Below are 21316 nucleotides of genomic sequence, written 5' to 3'. Positions count from 1 at the left end.
ACCACCCCGCCTACCTGTGCTGAAAACAGAAGCGGACCCCGTGACACTACACCAGAGAAACCCCACCAACTCCTAACACTTTCTTTAACTAAATGAGGAGAAGACTGAAGTCCTCATTTGTGCTCCTAAGAAAATTGTGCGTAGTGTTATGGAAAACTTGGGTCCACTTGCTACATTTGCTAAATCTTTTATCAGGAACCTTGGAGTAACTATTGACTCAGCTCTGACTTTGGACGCTCATGTTAAATCTCTGGTTCGCTCCTGTTTTTATCACTTGAGAAACATTGCTAAGCTGAGTCCCATTGTAGGATTTAGAAATTGTCATTCATGTATTTGTTTCATCTCGTCTGGATTATTGTAATTCTTTGTTTATTTGTTTATGTAAAGCCTCTTTGGAGGATCTGCAAGTCGTTCAGAACGCTGCTGCAAAGCTTCTGACCAAGTCCTCCAAGTCCTCCCATGTCACACCCCTGCTGATCCAGCTGCACTGGCTCCCCGTTAAATTCAGAATCCACTTTAAGGTTTTGACCTTGACTTTCAGGGCTCTGCATAGACAAGCACCAACATATATCAGTGAACGTCCATACATTCCCAGCAGGTCCCTGAGGTCATGTGATCAGGGCTTGCTGGTTGTCCAACACACGAGGCTGAAAACAAAAGGCGACAGAGGTTTTGTAACTGTGGCCCCCAGACTGTGGAAGTCTCTCCCTTTGAGCCTGAGATCTGTGGATCTGTGGTGGCTTTTAAAAAACAGCTAAAACAGAAGTGGAGGACGCAAGAAGAATGAGTTCAGTAAAGTTTGACTTGTTTTGATTTGTTTTGCTTAATGCGCCTTATAATCCAAAAAATACGGTTACTTCTACCTTGCTTTAGCATGTCCAGAAGTCCAACTTTTTGTGTGATGGTTAGCATCTTCCTCTGCCTTTTGAGTGCTACCGCAGGTGCCTTGCAAGGCATGGAGAAAACGTCAGTACTGCACTTCAGAGTCACACTGCTAAGGATCGATGTAGTGATTCTGTACTGTACAGGAGAGAGGGCACGGAGGAGATGGACAATGGTCTACAGTCGATCAGGACGCAGAACACAATGATACAAAAAAAAATTATGCAAAATTGCACACACAAAAAATCAGCGAAACAGCGAGGTCGCGAAAGGTGAACCGTGTTATAGTGAGCGACCACAGTATGAGTAAAATTAGCATTGCCATAAGAGTGCATATTACATATTAGAGTATAGGTAATGGATTATATATTTCTATACAAGTTCAGGCACAAAAACAATATATATCATATATATCTATATACAGGTTTAAGACACCAAAGTGTTTCCATCCACAAACATGTGAAAACCGTCTGCACTGAAGCTGAAGCACACATTTGCATTTGTATCAGGAAACAGTCCTGTAGAAACTCCTAAAGTGAGAACATGGAGTTTATCCAGGAGAACAAACACAAGAAAACCCTGAAACCCAAAAATCCTTTAAAATGAGAACAAACTGTATGAATGTAGAACAGAGTCTGTGACGGCCAGCAGGATCTAATCTGATCAAACTGATAGATTATCGATCTGTCCAACACACAAAAACACATTTAAAGACATTACTGTGTGTTATCTCACAGATCACCACTGGATGTGAAAGCAGTCACAGGTTAATGAAGATAAAAGTTCACTTAACATCCAGCAGGTCACTGCAGCAGATCCAGAGTTGGGCTTCACCTGTTTTTATCCTGTTTCAGTTGTTTCAGACTCACAAGAGGAAACATCGTAAAGCCAAAATATTAGAATCATCATCTGAATCTAACATCTAGTTTTTTATTAACATGTGGCTCATACAAAACCTGAACCCTAAACTCTGGTGACCTGGTGAATGTTCAGTTGTAAATAATAATGTACAATGATGATATGTTCATGTACAAAAAGCTCCCATCTGGCAGGGTGGTGGTGGAGTCCCACAGCGTGGAGCTCAGAGCCTCCAGTCATTCAGCTGCTTTTGGAAACTCGTACAATCGAGCTCTGAGATGTCAGCAGCAGATCCAAACACCGCGGTCGTTCTCCTCCTCATCACTCTCTGCTGAGCGCCTCACAGACTTTCTTTTAGATGCTCCAACACAGCTAAACATCTGGTTCTGGTCAGGTTTCCAGACTGTCCACTTCCTGTGATATATTCACACCTGACATGAGTCATTATTATGAGACATTGTCTCCTGTCAGTGGTACTTTCATCAGGTGGAAAGCTGCTTCCAAATGGAAAGTGATGTTCTGTTTTAGGTTTGTTTCCCAGTAATGAAAGTATGCAGTAATCGTGTTGCCCTCCCCTCCACCAACACCGAAGCGCCCATGGTAGTTAGTACTTATTTCACTGTAAACTACTCTGCAAACCACTGACTCTGTCTTAAAAACCCTTCCTGAAATATGAAAATTAGATGTGGTTAACTCAGTTTGAAGAGCTTAACTAAATCAAAATCCCCCAGTAGGACTAAAAACTCACTTTTTGCAGCATTTCTCAGTGAGCATTTTGGCCTTCATCGCTAAAGCTGTTGTTCCCATCAACAGTACTGAACCCCCTAAAGCTCCCAGTAAAGCTCCCGATGTAGACGTCAGCTCACCACCTCCAAGTAAATATCCCCCCACAGATCCCAAAATGATTCCCACCAATCCAGTCCTTTCCAGAAGCGCACGCCTGCCTGTTGTTTCTGCTGTTTTTGGTTTTTCGTCCTGCTCGTCTGGTTTTCCAGCCTCTTGGAGCATGTCAGGAGTGTAGAAGTAATCTTTTCCCATCGGTGTTATCTTCTTCAGCAGCTCGGTGACCTGAGCAGGACTTTTGTCTTCAATGTTAAAAGCAAAATATCTCCACTGGCACTGCTCAATGAGTTCTCTGAAATCCTTACTCTCGATCATAGCCTCCTGTATGTTAGCTTCATAGTCTTCATCTTCATTTCTATGGGTGAACACCACTGTTGTGTAGGCCAATGCACGTCTGCCAAAGGTGCGTTCAAAAACCTCCAGTACCTCTAATTCTTCAGAGGTGATCATACCGAACCTCAGCACCAGCAGGAACGCATGAGGACCAGGACTGGCAAGATCAATGGATCGCTTGATCTCGTTCACCAGCTCATCTTCATGTTTTCCAGGTTTAAACAGACCTGGAGTATCAACAACAGCCACTTTTTGACCTTCCACAGTGCTGTGGGATTTCTGTGTGCGATCTTTGGACGAATCCTTTGAGGTGAAAGTCTCTGTGTTCCCCATGATGATGTTTCCTAGAGTACTTTTACCAACCCAGGTCTTCCCAAACAGCACGATCCTCAGGTCATCTGTTGGAAGAATATTAGTATGTGAGAACTGTCCCAGTCACCATCTCTTACAGCACTGACATAAATCATAAAGCAGCTGCGAGGAAGGAAATATAAAACATGAAGGCAGGAGGAATGAACAATCAGCGTTTATTAACAAGGAAACACAAAGTCTAAGGAGCTTAGTCTAAGGATGCCAATGTTCATATTTTGGACAGAGAGGACAGCTGGTTTGAAAGAGGAGTGAAAGAAGCATCTACGTCCACTGTGAGCGACCATCTTTGAACAGAGGCGGTGGTTTACGACACCAACTCTCTGCCATCTATAATCCAGTTTTGAGATCCTTCCCAGACGCCTTAACGCCCACTCACATCCTGGGCCATTTGACCTCAGGAAATCACATGATAAGGTGGGGCCAGGTTTCACAATGAACTCACCTGAAACCCTGGCTGATTGTGACCCACACCTGTTTTCACACCTTGGCTCATGTGATTAGGTAGAGGATCATCAGGTCACTCCCACTGGACTTAAATCTGGGACTCTCCACCATTTTACCCTTGAACTGAAGAACCTTCTCGGATGAGAGGTGAAACGTCTTCAAGCAACTTAAGAAAGTCCAGAAGCTTTTCTTTCTAAGCTCCTTAGACTACGATGACTAAGAACTTTCACAGACAAGGAAACTCTCCTTTCAGCAGAGACACAAAAAAAGATTCCCCAAAATTCAGAGTGGGAAACCACAGAGTGCAAGATGAGGATCGAAGATCAGGATACAGTGTTCTCTCGCGCTCGTATCTCATGTTTCGGAAGAACAACCTCTTGAATCTCAAATGTACTTTCTAATATCTTTGGGTCTGTTTTTCAGATCCGGGACTGAGGAGCAGACTGAGAGATACGTGGATATATGATATGTATATGAACATACTAGAATGTTCATATACATATCATATGGTAAAAGACTGAAAAAATATTCTCTTAAAATGTGTAAAAACATCAGTTTGTGCTGAAGAGAAGTGAACAACCTGTAGCTACAGCTGTAAAATAAATGTAGTCCTTGAGTAAAAGGTAGAGAAGGGAAATGTTAAGTAAAGGGGTCTTTTTACATTAGAAAACATAGCTAATAACCAGAAGTGTAGCACTGCCTGAGCTCATACAGGGGTGTGAAGAAGTCTTTGCCTCCTTCTTGATTTCCTTGTTTTTTTGAATATTTATCACACTTGAATGTTTCAGATCATCAAACAAATTCAAATAGTAGACAAAGACAAGTGAACACAACATGCAGCTTCCTAATAAAGGTGTTTATTATTAAAGATAATCCAAACCCATATGGCCCTTTGTGAGCGAGCGATGGACCCATAAACCTAACACTTGGTTGGGCCACCCTTAGCAGCAACACTGCAATCAAGCCTTTGTGATAACTGCCAATGAATCTTCCAGCACTGTGGAGGAGTTTTGGCCCACTCATCTTTGGAGGGTTTTTGAGCATGAACCAACTTTTTAAGGTCATGCCACAGCATCTCAATCGGATTCAGGTCGGGACTTTGAGGTCACTACAGAGTCCTGCTGCAGAACCCAAGTGTGCTTCAGCATGAGGACAAAAAGGTGTGGCTCTAATCAGGAATGGATATAGTTAGAGTTTGGAGAAACCTGGAGTCGGGATTAATTTCCTGGTCAAGTAAAGTTAGCTGACTTAAAGCTAGCAAAGCATGCTGCAACCAGCAACTCTAAGCTGCTGATTAATATTCTGATGTTTTCTTTTTTGGGGGGATGGGGTCCAACCCGGGCTTACTGGGCTTAAGCCCGGGTAATCTTATCAGAAGCCCGGGGTCTTGGAGTGTAATTTGTTTCATAGTTAGATGCCTGACTGACAACTGTATAAAACAAAAACTACATGACGCACAGTCGTAAATTCCCCCTAATTTTGGTATTATCCGAGCTCAGGCACTGGGCGACTGAGCACTTACACATGTGAGCGAGGGGGGAGAAGCTGCTGCCTGCGAGTTTGCTGCACAGAGGAGAGCTTAGTTTCACCAGGTACCAAAGCAAATCATTCCTACTGTACAAATAATGTAAATATGACGGTGTATCACAAAAGATTGATATCAAACTGATCACTTGACCCATATTAGGTTACTTGTTCTTCGAGTGAATCAACAAACGGCGAAATGAAAAGCCGAACAACAACAATGCTGTTTTTTAGAGAGTCTTAGCTTACATTAGGGCTGGGCGATATGACCCAAAATTCATATCTCGATATTTTTTAGCTGGATGGCGATATAAGATATATATCTCGATATTTTTTTTAAAGCCATAAAGTAAGAACAAACGGAGAGTTCTTAGTCAAAGCTGTGTCCCAGATCTCACACAGGCACTTTTATTAACATACAGCATAGATGTACATGAAAAAAACTACTCAAAAATAAATTATCAGCATTTATTAAATAATAATGCTCCATAAATAAAAGAAAACAATGTTGTTTTTGTGGATAACAAAAAGCTCACAATTGTGCAGTCAAAATGTAAACTAAAAGACGCTGAGCATAATAACAAAGACACATTTCACAGCTGCTCTCTTTCCAAGTTCTACTGCGTGACTGACAGCCTGGAGTTTGAAATCCGCTTCGTAACCGTGTCTCTTACAGGTGCCATTTATGGTCCTTATACACACACAATACGGTAATATTACGTTGAAGTACAGTACGTATCACTCCGCCAGGCTCCGGACTACGGTAGCCGTAATGCTCCGACAATCCATCAAGCGCTGCAGCTCCGTAGCTTAGCAACGTCGAACTAAAACATTTTTTGACAGATTGCTGAGCGCCGTGTACCACATAAAATCGGTTTGCGGCCATCAAGCACAACCAGAATTCATACATAAGGTGCGCTGTGAACTTTTGAGAAAATGAAAGGATTTTAGGCTGTGCATGGCGTTAGCGTGGTTAGCTCGTTAGCGTGGTTAGCTCGTTAACACGTTGATGCCGTCCAGCCCCACGCACGGGGCGATGCGCAGTAACTCGTTAACGGAGATTTGCCGTGTCCATCTTGTCGCTGCCTGCAGGTGAAGCGATGGGGAAGGAGGGGGAGCTGTGTTCAGTGAAGGAGAGGCGAGGTCGAGTAACGTTGCGTAAAGACAAAGTGGATGAAAGAGAGGCAAACTTGTGGCTCCACAACTATAATTATAACGTAACATAGACTATATCGATATAAAAGATATTGTCACATCTTATATCTCATATAAAAATATATCGATATTTTTAAAAAACTCGATATATCGCCCAGCCCTAGCTTACATGTGTGTTTATTTCATACTTTCTGTTGTTACCCTCCACGGCTAAACAAACTCTCTAAATCGGTTTCAGTTATGTACTGATGGACACAAAGGAAGTTAGCTCGCTAGCTTCCATCTAAATACAATATAGCATGTCCTGACTGAGGGGGTTTGGAATCCCTGGGCTGTAGCTACATCGTAAGGTTAAAACTGTTAAAACTATTGTTTGTTTGTTTTTCTGTATATGTCTGAAATAAAGATACAATACAATACAATACAATACAATACAAAAAACAAAACAAAACTGAGCTTAAATAAATAATTAGCGGTAATAAAAGCCGAGGGAGGTCAACAGTGATCACTGACTGTTTTAGGAGCTTTTTGAGATTAAATTGAAGAAAATACAAAACATTAAACATGTTAACAACATAAAAGCCATATTAAAGGCAGACTACTTTAGGCCTGGAAGCAGAATTCGTCACGTCATCACTTAAAGACCGGATAGGGCTAAGCCCGGGTGTATAAAATGGCTGGCTCCGCCTCTGGTGGGGTCCTATTGACCGGGCATGCTCTGGTGCATCCTGCAGATGTAGAGCCCAGTTTAGGCTCCCAACTCTAACCAAAAATCCCAAATAAAATATGGCACATTGTTTGGCAAAGATGGGACAGAGATGGCCCAGAGTTCAGTATTTATCACACGACCTGTTTCAGAGTGACATCCAGACACAGCAATCTTTCTATTGAGTGTCTCGTCCTGTAGAGATACACTTCGGCCATGAAACAGTTTATGGAGTCCCACTGTGGCTTAAAAGACAAAACAAAATGAGAATCAATAAAAATGGTCTTATTTTGACACTGTCTCATAAAAACCATGAGCATTTAAAAGGCAGAACCTTTAGACTTCATGATATCGCTTTTGTTTGAAAATAGAACAAATTTGATTTGCCCATATGACGCCTGTTATCTTCATCTGCTCTTTAAATAAACGGAGCCGATGATGGAGCTTCTGTAAAAAACAGACCCGAGGCATATGAGGACAAATCACACTCATTGTTTCACATGGATATAATCAGGTTTATTCATAAAATATAAAAATGGAGGGATGTGGTCACTGTTTGAATTCAGTATTATTCAATAAAACTACAAAATGTCACTGTTAGGATTGAGATCAACATTTGAAGAAAGGTTTTTGGACTGAATGTGACATGGACTTCATTATTTTTATGTCCTCTGGAAACTTGAGTAAATCGATGGCACACAGATTTAGCTGGGCGATGCTGAGGCGGAGCACAGGTGTGCACATAGAAGCTTCATTCTGGGTCATCAGTACAAACAGCTGCTATGCCAGCAGGTAACGGCCACTCATGAAGTTTAATGGAAGGCCTGGGTCTCGTCTGTGGACAGCTACCAGCTGTTTAACGTATCTGTGACACACTGAAATACTGGGAGTAACAGATTTAACAGGAAGTGTTTCAGAGAAGCGTCAGAACATGAAGCCGTCACTGTGATCCTGCTTTATATAACCTGTGTCTGTAAAGAGTCATAAAACCTCCATATAAGTTTGTTCATGTCTGAAAACTTTGCACTCACCAAAGGAGAATTATTTCAGACTCGGTTCCACATCGCTGCAGACTGAATCTGATAGAAGCTGCAGAGGATTAAACATGAAGAGGAGTCAGGACTTTTTACATGAAACATTTAGTGTTTACAAAAATATTCAACACGTGATCTGAAAATTATTGCTGAAAAGAAAGTCTGCATCCTTACCAACGAGGAGAGAACTGCATCTAAAGACCGACAGACACAACAAGGCAGTGAAAATGAGAGAACTGGACCAAAGTCAGGTTTAAAAGTTCATTTATAGCATTTGCATATTACAGTTTATTAGCTGGATTAACATCAACACAAAAGCTAATGCTACTGATACCAAGGTAAACCTGGTTAACTGCTCGCTGTCACCGTCGTTTATTTCATCACATTAAAAAGCAAACTGTTGTTAATAAATCAGTTTACTTACCAGGAAGTTTGAACAGAGGTGAAGAAGTCCGAGTGTCCAGAACCAAATTTGAAGAAGCTTCAGCTTCACTCCAAGAACAAAGACTTCAGTGAATCCACAGAAACTGATTTCATCACATTTATAGTTTAAAGTCGTAGATGTGACGGATTTAACCGCAGAGGTTCGAGACGTTTAGAGGATCGCAAGGAAAATGGCGGTGAAATGCTGTCACGATAGATTTGAACTGACTGAAACAGAAAACGTCCAGAAATACCACAAACTGAATAAAAATCATCTCACCATCATGAAGCATCCTAAAATATCAGGACTGAACATAATTTGAATCCAGATTTCTTTATTTGAAAATGACCAACGAGCGCTGACTTTATCACCTTTACTGTCAGATCACCTGATGATGATTTTACAGCTCATCAATAGTTTTTCTATAAAATGAAAGGATCTGATTATTGAACAACTTTGTTTTAAAAGTGCGATAAAAATATTCACATTAAAAAAACAGAAACTGTTTTATTTCATGAGCAGATGATACATTTAAAACTTTTATTAATATCAACTCATCAGCTCAGAGTTTTATAAAACTTGAATAATTATATATTTATAATTTCTATTATTGACTCAAATATTAAGAGTCATATGAGATTCATTTGGTTATTTTCCTCTTATCTGTGATATAAAATCTTTACAGCTTAAAAATCATAAATGATTTCTTTGAGTGCAGCTTGGTGCTGATCCAGCTTTAAACTGAGATTCAATGAACAAACCTAACATGTGTGAACTAAAAACACATTTCAGACTGAAACTGAAATCGTGTCCCAGTGATTTAAGCAAAGAGCTGCTCCTGTTTTATGTTTCAGGAAATAATGACTGTCCCAAAACTCAAAGCACACACCAGCCTGAGGATCACTGCAGGACAAATACACTCACCCATGGGCTGTGGATCAATCAGTACCTTGGTCTCCATTGCAGTACGACCATCCGTGTCTTCTTCTGACTATTTACATTTCCAACTCACCTCTATATTCAAGTCTGCTCCTGGTTCCCTCCCCTAAACTTCAGCTGTCCAATCAGAAGTCTGGCTGAAAGAAACCAATCAGAAGGCTGAAAAAAGTGCATCATCGGAGTGCATTTCCACAGGTCTGCCTCCTCACACTTAACCTTCTGAAGACAACAGGAAACATCACAATAAAACAGCATTAATGTGTTTGTTATTCAGATCAAACATGTCAGGATGAGATGAACCATCAGCACTGAAGCACCAAAACCTGCAGTTCCTCTAATGTCCAGCAGAGGCTCCTGCACTGAGCTTTTTACAACGCACCTGCTTCAACTAAGGCTTTAAGTCTGCATAATTAGGGGCGTGGTCTCTTTAACTGAGAGGTGGATGGTGACACAGGTGACTGTAGCTGTTAGTGAAACGTAAACTAAAAGGCAAGGAGGAAAAACAAACACCAAAGATCACGTACACTCGGTCTGTAACCCAGGTTATTAACCACAGCCAGTGTCCTAACGCAGCCTTTTCACAGAGCATTTATCTGTCAGTGTTGGATAAAACCATGGTGGGAGACTAAAACCTTGCTCAGAATCAGAATACTTTATTAATCCCAGAAGAAATGATATGGTTATAGTTGCTCCAAGACAATAAGAACAGACTGAACTAAATCAAATAATACAAATATTTTACAAAGAAACTGACAAAATTTAAGAAATATAAATGTGCAAAATATTACAGAGAGTAAATATATATGATTGACATTTTACTCTAAAATGTAAAACTTTGTTATTTGTTATTTTTACAGTCGAGCATGTGCAAGAGGGTGTAACTACTGCTCTGTGTGCTGTGCATTAGGTGAACTTTACAGCTCCATCCCTACAACATTACTGCATTTTGATCAGTTTATTGAGTCTGTTAGCATCTGTGACCCTTGACCTGCTTTCCCAGCATGCAACAGCACAGATGATGGTACTGGCCACAACAGACTGATAGAAAATCATAGAAAATCCTGAGCATTTTCCGACAGATGTTAAAAGACCTCAGAGACGATTCTGGCTCTTCCTGTAAAGTGCATTGGTGTTTTAACTAGGGATGGGTATCGTTTAGGTTTTATCCGATACCGGTGCCAAACCGGTACTTTTGAAACGGTGCTCAAACCGGTGTTTAAAGAATGAAGAACACAAACTTTGTCCAAAAACCTCTCATGTTCAGCTGTTTTTTTGTAAAAAGATAACAATGTTAGCCTTTTCTGCAGCTATGGGGCATATATGGTATCACTCTTGGCTGGAAGCTTAAACAATGGAAAAAACACAAACTTTGTCCAAAAACCTCTCATGTTTAGCTGTTTTCCACTTTTTCTTTGGTCGTTTTAGCCTTTTTGGCCAGGGTGAAGGGAGCATCTGCCATCAAACAAGAAGACAGCCGCATGTAGCTATGATGATGTTTGCTAGTTCACCTTACATGCATTAATGTAATAACGTGGTTAGCCTACTCAACGTAAATTACTCACGAACAACATTAAGCTACTCACGCAGAGAAGAACGGCTGCTGCTGCATCATCATCCTCATCATTTCTGCTACACTGGCAGGGCTAGGGGCCAGGACTCGCCTCTTCGGGTTTTTGGGGGATGTTGCTAACTCCGGGTCAGATAACAGGCATCAGGTGGATGATGGCGTCCTCAGCTCTGAGGGGGATCCTGATGGGGTCTGACAGATCTGGGGGTCAGGCAGCAGTGCCACATTTAGCTGATTGACACAGTTGCCACATCCATCCAACCATTTTCTGCCTCTTCTCCAGGTCCAGATGATGAAGGCAGTGGTCTCAGCAGAGATGCCCAGACCTCCTTAACCCAAGCACTTATTTCTAGGGAGACACCAAGTCACCCAGAGACATAATTTCTTATGTCTTCAGGAGCAGTGTCCTCAGTCTGCCCAGGTGTCTCCTTTCATATGGACATGCTCATAACGCCTCACACAGGAAGCTGCCAGAAGCATCCTCGTCAGGTGCCCAAACCACGTCAGTGTGCTGCTGTTGACTGAACTCCTGACCGCATCACTCCAGAAAATACGGCCATCCTCCAGAGCAAACTCATTTCTGCCACTTGTATTCACACTTTCATTTCTTCACTACCCAAAGCTCATGAGCACAGGTGAGACCAGGAACAGGTAAACTGACAGCTTTACTTTCCCCTCCTTGCTTCACCACGACAGACTGGAGCAGTGTCCACATCACTCCCGCCCTCAGTCATTAACAATACTCGAACATAATTAACATTTGTTATGTTTGTATGAACAGGCAACAGAGACATCACTAACTCAGCAGAGCTGGTCTCACAAACCTCTGATGCATTTTAGGACCTGAGGCATAAACATGGAGCACTGAGGCTGTTTCAGGCCACAGCAGGAGGACAGGAGCTGAGTCAGAGCCTGAATGTCTCTGTCAGTGCTGATAGACTCCACATGATTAAATCTCAGCTGCTGCTGACTCTGAACCGCAGAGCTGAAGAGGACTCGTTGTTTGTGTGTGAGAATTGTTCTTTACAAAATTAATCAAGTTTATAGAAGTGAGGCTAACGATCCAGTCTAATGCATGCCTGTGTGTGCGCTGAGCTATATGAGCCGTGGACAAGAGGTGAAAGAGAGGCCGTATCAATGCTTTTCAAAATAAGAGAATGTTAGCATTGGTAATACAGCTGCAGCCATAAATACCTGCACATAAAGAGCTCGTTCCTTTATACTTACATCCCAACTAATGCTGGAATAAAGTTGCAGCACTCGGCAATCTAACGTTATAACAGAAAAAAACAGCACACGAGTAGAAAGAGAGTCGGGACAGGTGACATTCAAAAGGCCAATTTATTTTAGTTTGGACATTTCATCATTGTTTCTGCAAATTCAACAAACTGTAGAAAAAACATATAAGGAAACAACTTTAACAAGTCCTGCAGCAGCAAAAATGTTCACAGTTTTAATCGATCAAAAGCATGAAAGTAAAGTGCCAATGTGTCCGAACCTAACTCCAAAAACATTCAAATGTGAAGAAAAACAGAAGGGGAACATTAAAAATCATGAAGAATACATATGAAATGACGATGTCAACACGTCTCAGAGGTACTGAGAGGAAACCGCTGGTTGTCTCGATCAGGGTGAGAGACGCAGCGTCAGAAATAAAAGCTCACCAATCAGCACAAACCTGCATCTACAAACTGGAGAACAATTTCAGAATAATGCTCATCATCAGCTACAGCACAGTGACATCAACACTCAGAGACGCTCTGTGCAACAACATCAGGTTTGGATGCTCGTGATCTTCGGGCGGCGCTGCATTAAAAACAGGGCTGGATGGTCGTTAATGCATCAAAGGATGTTTAATGTCGTTTCTTCAAACTCAGTCTGAAGGCTTTAAGTCACATAATCAGTTTAAGATAAAGTCTCATGACCCTCGCTGATCCTTTTCATCGTGCTGGATGTTGTAAGTGGCTGTTGCACGGCTACAGTCAGAGCCACTCATCAAACTCCTTCGACAGTGAGGAGTTATAGTTAAGCACAGACAGAGTCAGTTCTTCACCCAGCACAGGAGCTAACAAGCCCCCCACCACAGAGGTCTGTTCCCTGTTTGCATCACTGACCCAATATGTTGGTTTCAGCCTGTTCTTATGTTCTTCCAACATTTCCTTGGTGTAATATTCTTTGCCCTCTGCCTTGTTAGTTTGCACCACCTGATTGATTTTGTCCACCAGCTCCTTTACTTTTTCAGTTTTCTGGTCTTTTTCACCTTCGTTGTTAAGGACACAATAGTTCTTTGTTTTAAAACCAACTCTCTGAGTAAACTTTGTTATCTCATCCTCATTCTCAGCTTCATCTACATGAGTCATCAAGAGGAAAAAGTAAGGCCCTGACGCGTCGCCAAACATCTTCTTCAGGACTTCCACTCGTTTCTCGTCTTGTGTGTTATCTCCCACCCATTTTTGCACATACAGGAACACATGAGGACCCTGATCAGCCTCAAACACGGATGCAGTGATCTTATTCAGCACTTCCTCTTTTTTATAATTGGTGTGGCACAGACCAGGAGTATCAACTAAAACCAGTTCTTGGTCTCCAAACTGTGCCGTCTCCGTCTTGCACGGTGTTGTGTCTGAGAGAAGGCGGTTCTTCTTCACAGCAGGTTTACTCAGGAACGTGTTGATGGTTGAAGTCTTCCCAGCTCCAGTCTTCCCAACGAGGATAATCCTCAGCTTTGTTGGCCCTGTTTGAGAATTTACACGACATTCATCACACATCAACACTGCAGCAGTCACAGTGTGACTGATCTAGACAACAACAACTGACATTAGCTTAAATTGATCCTATTTGCTTCCTTTGCTTTTCAAAGACATGATCAGTTAGTCTGGGTTGAACAGCTGACTCCAGCTTTGTAGAGTCTCACTGAGCTAAACGCTGCTTTGCTGATGACTCGGTGCTCTTTATGTCTAATGTTGCAAAACACCTGAAAGGCTTCAGATGGTTTTTAAGGTGTCTCAGTTCTGCAGCAGTCACCTGCCATGTGAACCAGGCAGCCATCTATTTAAAGAAAACCCTTTCAGTATAATACATGGATAAAAATGAAAGTAAAGTTTTATTTAAGTATGAAAATAATTTTAGGAGCATTAATGATGTTCACACCTCCTGGAGCTCTGCCCTGAGAATACAGTTAAACAGCTAAGAGGAAGAAAATGTCTGAAACTGTAACTATTAAACTACAACCAATGATAGTAAAGCACTCCATTATAAATATAAATAAATAATATAAATTACATCATGTCAGAAACAAAATGACTTTCTAGTTTTGCTGAAACACCAAGTTAGTAAAACATCTGTAAGGGACCTTTGAGTGAAACTCTAAACTTTAAACATTTAGTTTAAATCGTGCAGTGAACATCTGCAGCTGAAGTCTTTAAACTTCACTGAATTCTCCAGATGAACTGCTGTTCTCTGTGTTTTTGTCTAATAACATGAACAGTATAACGAGCAGCTGTTGTGTGACGGTGGAAGCGTCACTGAATATTGGCAGCATCTGCTGAATGTGACAAGAAAGCTGAGTTTGACTAAAACACCAAAGTGTGTGAGAAATGGAAAGTTACTTTCAAAGTTACAGGTAACTCCACAGGCTGACAGTAACATACACGAACGTAAACCTGGAAATATTAGTCTGAGGAAGAGAACGAGTCCTCGCTCTGCTGGTTCATCCAAAAGCTCAAATATAAAACGTTCTTACCATCATTTGCATGTTTGCCAGCCATCCTGCCTGCTAGATGTGGTTGGTGGGCAGTCACGAGTGGGTCCTCTTCTTTGTAACTTCATGTTTTTATAATAACGTCTGTATAGTTCCCTCCCCTTGAACACACATCACCAAACCGGTTTCCGAAAGAGCCGTCCAATCACAGAGCACGAGTCAGAATGAGATGCAGACTCAAGGACCAAAAAAAGAAAGGTTCAACCAACAGGGTGCTGGGATTTTTCACTTATTACAATTTAATTAGTTTAATTCTTTTTAAGAAAGTGGGACGTGGTATCTAAAACAGTGTGTACAAAAAAGATGATGCAAGCATCTGAAAATAAAATGAAGCCGTTCACAAAGATCCTGCGTAGAGCTGGCAGAAGTGCACATCAGTACGACGACCTTTGATAGAAAGGACACGTCCTTTCTTTTACACAGGAATCAGAAATATCGATTCAAAAATGAAACATGTTAGGCGACTATTTCTTGTCTTGAAATGTGCATTTCTCCTTTGTTTTTACTGTGGATGTTCCAGGTCAGTAATCAGACCAGAAAACGCTCAGACAGGTGGATGGTGACACAGGTAGCCGCTAGCAGTCTTCTAGGCTTCACCTCAGCTAACTGGAGTCCCTGAACTAGATCTCTGCACCGTGTTTGTGCTGCTGGAGCATTTTCATTGATATGACACATCGTCTGTGAGGTTACTGTACTAACAGACCCTCTAAGAAATCTGAGCTTCAGTTTTGTGAGTGAATTTCCAGGACTTTTATTGGAGGTTATATGTTATTATAAGCTACCAGCTGCAGCTTCAACGACCAAGCTGTTCTCAAACCCTTAAACTCTTTTATCATTAATGACTGAGAAAAGTTGTGGGTCGGAGTGTGGGCGAGAGCTATTTTGGCTTTTTAAATGAAAATCTTTGACAACCTCTGATTACAACAGCAGCTACATCAGTGTGGTTGAGGTAACACTTTAAAAATCACAGCTTTAAGGCTTAAATCACTCGTGCTTCCCTGTGATGCTCAGAGGAGCAGTGAGCCGTCCTGACTGAGCGCGCTCCTCCCCTCACTTCTGATAACCCCTCCTCTCTGATGGTCCAGCTCCTCCCCAGCACTGAGCCCGCCTCCTGGTTTGAGGATGTTGGACTCTGAGGAGCAGTGCAGCTGTTTGCTGAACGTCTGCCCTCTGGTGGCCACAGGAGAAACTACACCTGCTGGTCTGTCTGGGTTTGAAACGTCTGACACAGGCTGTATCCCAATTCTGGGTCTGCAGCCTTAAAGTACGCAGCCTCAACGATCCTCAAGGGCCGCGTACTCAAAGACCGCTAAGGCTGGAAGTGCGAGGATTGTGTAATGGGTCGGTCTAGCCTCCGTTGCGCTGATACTGTTGTTTGTCAATAAAGTAAATAAAATTTAAAAAAAGCCTCCGTTGCGCTGCCCAGGTTGCCTAGCAACCATGATACTAACAGCTGGAAACGTGTCATACAGCTGTGTTTGACAGAAATGAAGGAGAAAATCTTTTGTTCATTTGTTTGTTTCTACATGAGCTTTGATCATTCTCTGTAAGATTAAGCTCAGCTATTGAACGGCGTATATTTTACAGTAAAGGCTTTAAAACCAAGTTAGTACAAACGTCACTAATGTCACATAACTTTGCCGACATGTGGCCAACAGGAATGTTTAATGTTCTTCGTTATGAAACATTTGCACATAAATAAGTGACATAATATTCAGTACTTAAAGTGTACTCTTCGGCCGCCCCTCATCCGCCGTTTTTTTCTGCAAATTTATCCACACCCACCCACCGCATTCTGGGATATGTTGGGCCACGAAGTCTACACCGCCACAGCCTTAAAATTCAGGGAAATGAAGGACGCATTTCAGGGCCGCATTTCGAGCAGCCTTTGAATTGGGACAGCCTTCGGCGTGCCGTTGTGACGTAATCGGCCTTGAAATGCGGCCTTTAAGGCTGCAGACCCTGAATTGGGATACAGCCACAGGCTGAGGTTAAAGGGTGAAGTGACCTGAAGTGTCTGCAGCCACGAGGAGAGCTGATCCCCATCAGCTTTACACTCCAAGACTCACAGTCTGAAGACAACATCTGGTTAAGTTCAGCTCGATGTTCTCCAGACCCAGCTGTGAGCATCAGTGTGATGGATCCATCACAGTGTGAATCGCCTGCAGCAGGTTCAAGGCTGTGATGCAGAGGAGCAGAAAGCAGTGCTGATGCCATGATGTTGAATCTGTTCCTGATCTGGTTCATCTCATGTGGGATAGATTGATGAAAAGTCTCCTTTTACTTTTACTTTACTTTAAATTTTAACTTATTTAAGTTTGGAAAAGGTTTTTAAAATGCTTAAAGTACCTGGATCACAGAGGCTTTCAGGATGCTAATTGTTATTTATCAATGCCTATATTACCTTTGATCAGCTATGACATAAAAATAATACTTTCTATAAGCCATTGCTATCCGGGATTCACTACCTTATCAAGGTGGAGGGGTTTGTGTGTCTTGTGGGGCTTTTTGTCCCCTGGTAGCATCTCCCATGGCCAATTGGTCCTGGGTGAGGGACCAGATGAAGAGCGACTCAAAAACCCCTATGAGCAGAAGATCCAGGAAATAGTTTGCTCTATCTGGGGTAGAGTTACTGATCTTCAACACCCACCTGCACCAGATCTTTGACAGCATTGCAAGGGCGCACTAGTCTGAATGGACCATGTTCAGCACTTCCAGGTGGTTGGTGTCTGTCAAGGTGGTAAGCCCCGAACCTGATGGTGGACATCAGAGGTGAAAGGGAACCACCAGCCTGAAGAAGGAGTCCTATCGGGCTTGGTTAGCCTTGATAACTTCAGAGGAAGCCAACCAGGAACCAACAGGCTGAACAAGGCTCGGGCAGTGGCTAAAGCAAAAACTCATGTGTGGGAGGAGTTCAGAGAGGCCATGGAAAAAGACTTTTGGACTGCCTCGAAGAGATTCTGGCAAACCATCAGGTGACTCAGGAGGGGAAAGTGCACATAGACTATAGTTGATTGATTTAAGCCTTTATTTGTCCCTTGCAGTTGCCTGCAGCAAAATTGGACCTTTTCTAAACGTACATACATCACATTGGGGAGGCAGGTCACAACAGGTAATGTAAAGAAAACAATGAAATGTATAACAACAATGGACAGTCGAGGAGGAACAAAGAAACTCTGCTCAGAAAACAAAAACATCACAGCACAAAAGTGCATGAATCTTCACACCATAACACCATGAAAACACATGACAAGCAACAGGGAGTGAGCCGAGTAAGCGGCATCAGGGTCGCTGCATCACTACACATTCCAGCTGACCCACCGTCTGCGCCGGATGGGAGGCATGCATTGGAGGAGTTTGGAGTGGGGAAGGGGAGTGAGTGTGTATCTGTGTCAGTGTGTGTGTGAATGGGATGCTAGGCTCCCTATTTCCATCATTTGCAATGGCAGCAGCGAGCTTTCGGCACTGGGATCCCATTCCTCTAACCAGGTTCTCCGTTTTGTCCAGTCTTCCGCAAGATGTAGCAACAAACCCTGCCGGCACCGAGATGCCAGTTTCTCTGCCATCTTTCCTGTCTTTGCAAAGCACCAGTGAATTTTCATGGTTCGGGGATACCAGATTCTGTCCTCTATCGCCCCTTTTAAGACAACGCCCGTTTCGAGGTTAGCCAGGCGGCTAATGCTATCTATCGCCTGACTACCGAGGACAGTGACGTCATCAGCGAGAGACCGGTGACCAGCATCGCGGAGCATGACGTCCGAGCGGCACTGAGGAGAGTGAACACAAGGAAAGCGGCGGGGCCAGACGGCATCACCGGCCGTCTGCTGCGCTGCTGTGCTGACCAGCTAGCAGGTGTGTTCACTTACATCTTCAACGAGTCCCTGGTGGTCCCCACATGCTTCAAAAGATCCACCATCATCCCTGTGCCCAAGAACACCAAACCCTCATCCCTGAACGATTACCGGCCAGTTGCACTGACCTCGGTAGTAATGAAGGTGTTTGAGAGGCTGCTGAAGAACATCATCTCCTCCTCCATCCCAGACACCACAGATCCGCTGCAGTTCGCCTTCAGATCCAACAGATCCACAGAGGATGCCATCGCCCACGTCCTACACACCACTCTCAGCCATGTGGACAAGAAACAGGGTAACTATGTGCGAATGCTGTTTGTTGATTACAGTTCAGCGTTTAACACAATAGTGCCCTGCAGACTGTTCACAAAGCTCAGGGATCTGGGACTTAACAGCCGTCTGTGTGCATGGGTGTTGGACTTCCTCACTGGCAGAACTCAGGTGGTGAGGGTGGGCAGGTGCTTCTCCAACAGCATCACCATCAACACAGGAGCACCTCAGGGATGTGTCCTCTCGCCACTGCTCTACTCCCTCTACACTTCGGACTGTGTGGCCACCCATGGCTCCAACACCATTGTGAAGTTTGCTGACGACACAGTGGTGTTGGGTGCCATCTCCAACAACGATGAGGCGGCCTACATGGATGAAGTGAAGAATCTGGCATCGTGGTGCCAGGACAACCACCTCCAGCTGAACGTCAGCAAGACCAAGGAGCTGGTGGTGGACTTCAGAAGGGGTCAGCACAGAGACTACAAGCCCATTATCATCAATGGAGCTCCAGTGGAGAGGGTGCAGTCCTTCAAGTATCTTAGTGTCCACATCTCCTCAGACCTGACATGGGCTGCCCACATTCAGGTCCAGACCAAAAAGGCTAGGCAGCGCCTGTATCACCTACGACAACTGAGGAAGTTCAGGGTCTCTCCAAAGATCCTCAGGATTTTCTATACAGGCGCTGTGGAGAGCATCCTCACACAGAACATGACATCGTGGTTCGGGAACAGCTGTGTGAAGGACCAAAAAGCTCTCCAGAGAGTGATCCGTACAGCAGAACGCTGCTGCAGGATTGCTCTCCCCCCGCTTCAGGACACCTACACCAGGAGATGCCGGACTAGAGCAGAGCAGATACTGAAGGACCCGTCCCATCCTGGCAACAAACTGTTCCAACTTCTGCAATCTGGTAGAAGGTTCCGCATCTTCCGGGCAAGGACAGAGAGACTCAAGAGGAGCCATCCGGGCCCTAAACACACACACCCGCCCTCTCACATCATCTATAATTGACTGAGACAGGACTCTTCCAGACACTAAACCAAGGAACAATGTACATTTCAATTCCTTTAATTTTAAATATGTTTATATTGTCTATCCTGTAAAATAGTCAGATGTCTATTCATATTAACGTACAGAATTCACCTGCTTGCTGCTACTACTGCACATTCACCCAGTGTATATACTATATGTGTATATATATATATATATATATATATATATATATATATATAATGTTCTTCCTCTACACCCCCCCCCCCCCCCCCCCCCCCCAACTTGTGCACATGTCGAGGAGCGTGTCAGGCTACATTTCACTGTGTGTTATACTTGTATAACTATGCATGTGACAAATAATAAAGAACCTTGAACCTTGAACATCCAAACCGCACAATGCGCCTAATTCTTCATGGCGTCCCTTCACTTTTCATGTGCTTTCACTAGCATCATCTAGCATCCACCCTCGACACCGTCATTCGAGACCGCTCTCTAAGCCAACTCACAGTTCTGACTACGTCTAAACATCTTATCATCTCCCATGAAGTTTGGTGGACTCGCACTCTGCTCTCTGACAATTTGGGGGGTTATCATTACAGAAGGCAATTTTCCTCCAGTCAGTGTTTCAATTAATCAACCCTTCATTTGATCTCTTCTCCAAACATTCCTTCCTAATTGTCCGAGCTCATCCACTCCACTTCATGAAATCCTCAACTACTTTACTGAGGGCTGTTCATCTTCGCTGGCCTGCCACCAGTTATTTCCCTCTCCTTTCAGTGGGGATGTCACTCGGTGTTCGCTCTCCCTGCACTTATCTTTGTCCTGTTCTCTCTCTCTCACCCCAAAAACAGCAGATGGCCCCGCCACTCCGTGAGCCTGGTTCTGCCAGACATCATTGCAGGGTTTTTAGGCGTCTGTCACTGTGATTTGGTGCCGTATAAATACGTTGAATTGAAAATCAAATTGTTACTGCTGAGATCTTCGACCTTCGTAATGCACATTTATCACTGCTTCTAGGGGACGCCTTCTTTGGGGATCTGCCAGGCATGGGAGCCGTCGCCAAACCACAGCTCAACTCATGTCCAAGCATCACCTTTACCTACTAAAACGCTGTCAAACCTAAAATGAGGATGTGGGCCCAGCTAGTGAAAAAAATAAATAAACACAATGCTTTGGTTCTATAACATTTTTTCTATCATTGCTTTATTATGGATCAGGTGCAAGAGTTGTTAAGTGTGGATAATAAATAATCGATCAATGCAATAGCAAATTGTGTCTTTTTCTCAGATGAACAGAAAGTGGAGAGTGATGAGATATGAAAATGGAGGAAAGACAAACTCCACGTCTCTCTGGACATCCTCCGT

General features: G+C 43.2%; 2 protein-coding genes across 2 annotated transcripts; both read right to left on the bottom strand.

Moving 5' to 3' along the window:
* Nucleotides 1-743: 743 nt before the first annotated feature.
* Nucleotides 744-9582, bottom strand: LOC120733533 (GTPase IMAP family member 4-like). Its single transcript, XM_040031800.1, has 2 exons — nt 9500-9582; nt 744-3314 (listed from the first exon to the last, which is right to left on the bottom strand). Exons 1-2 carry the CDS (start codon nt 9534-9536, stop codon nt 2485-2487), a joined length of 867 nt encoding a protein of 288 aa, XP_039887734.1. The 5' UTR covers nt 9537-9582; the 3' UTR covers nt 744-2484.
* A 2819-nt stretch (nt 9583-12401) lies between these two features.
* LOC120733531 (GTPase IMAP family member 9-like) lies at nt 12402-14874 on the bottom strand. Its single transcript, XM_040031797.1, has 2 exons — nt 14824-14874; nt 12402-13815 (listed from the first exon to the last, which is right to left on the bottom strand). Exons 1-2 carry the CDS (start codon nt 14846-14848, stop codon nt 13064-13066), a joined length of 777 nt encoding a protein of 258 aa, XP_039887731.1. The 5' UTR covers nt 14849-14874; the 3' UTR covers nt 12402-13063.
* Between the last annotated feature and the right edge of the window lie 6442 nt (nt 14875-21316).

This window comes from Simochromis diagramma, unplaced genomic scaffold (genome assembly GCF_900408965.1).
Source record: "Simochromis diagramma unplaced genomic scaffold, fSimDia1.1 OVJJ01000228.1, whole genome shotgun sequence".
Lineage (NCBI taxonomy): Eukaryota > Metazoa > Chordata > Actinopteri > Cichliformes > Cichlidae > Simochromis > Simochromis diagramma.
Note: the sequence above shows the minus strand (reverse complement) of the source record. Positions and strands in the feature narration are given on the sequence as shown.

Coding starts and splice junctions, on each gene's coding strand:
- LOC120733533 (XM_040031800.1), bottom strand. CDS start 9,536: ATGGAGACCAAGGTACTGATTGATCCACAGCCCATGG. Junction 3,315..9,499: donor GATTGATCCACAGCCCATGG/GTGAGTGTATTT, acceptor TTCTTCCAACAG/ATGACCTGAGGATCGTGCTG.
- LOC120733531 (XM_040031797.1), bottom strand. CDS start 14,848: ATGGCTGGCAAACATGCAAATGATG. Junction 13,816..14,823: donor TGGCAAACATGCAAATGATG/GTAAGAACGTTT, acceptor ATTCTCAAACAG/GGCCAACAAAGCTGAGGATT.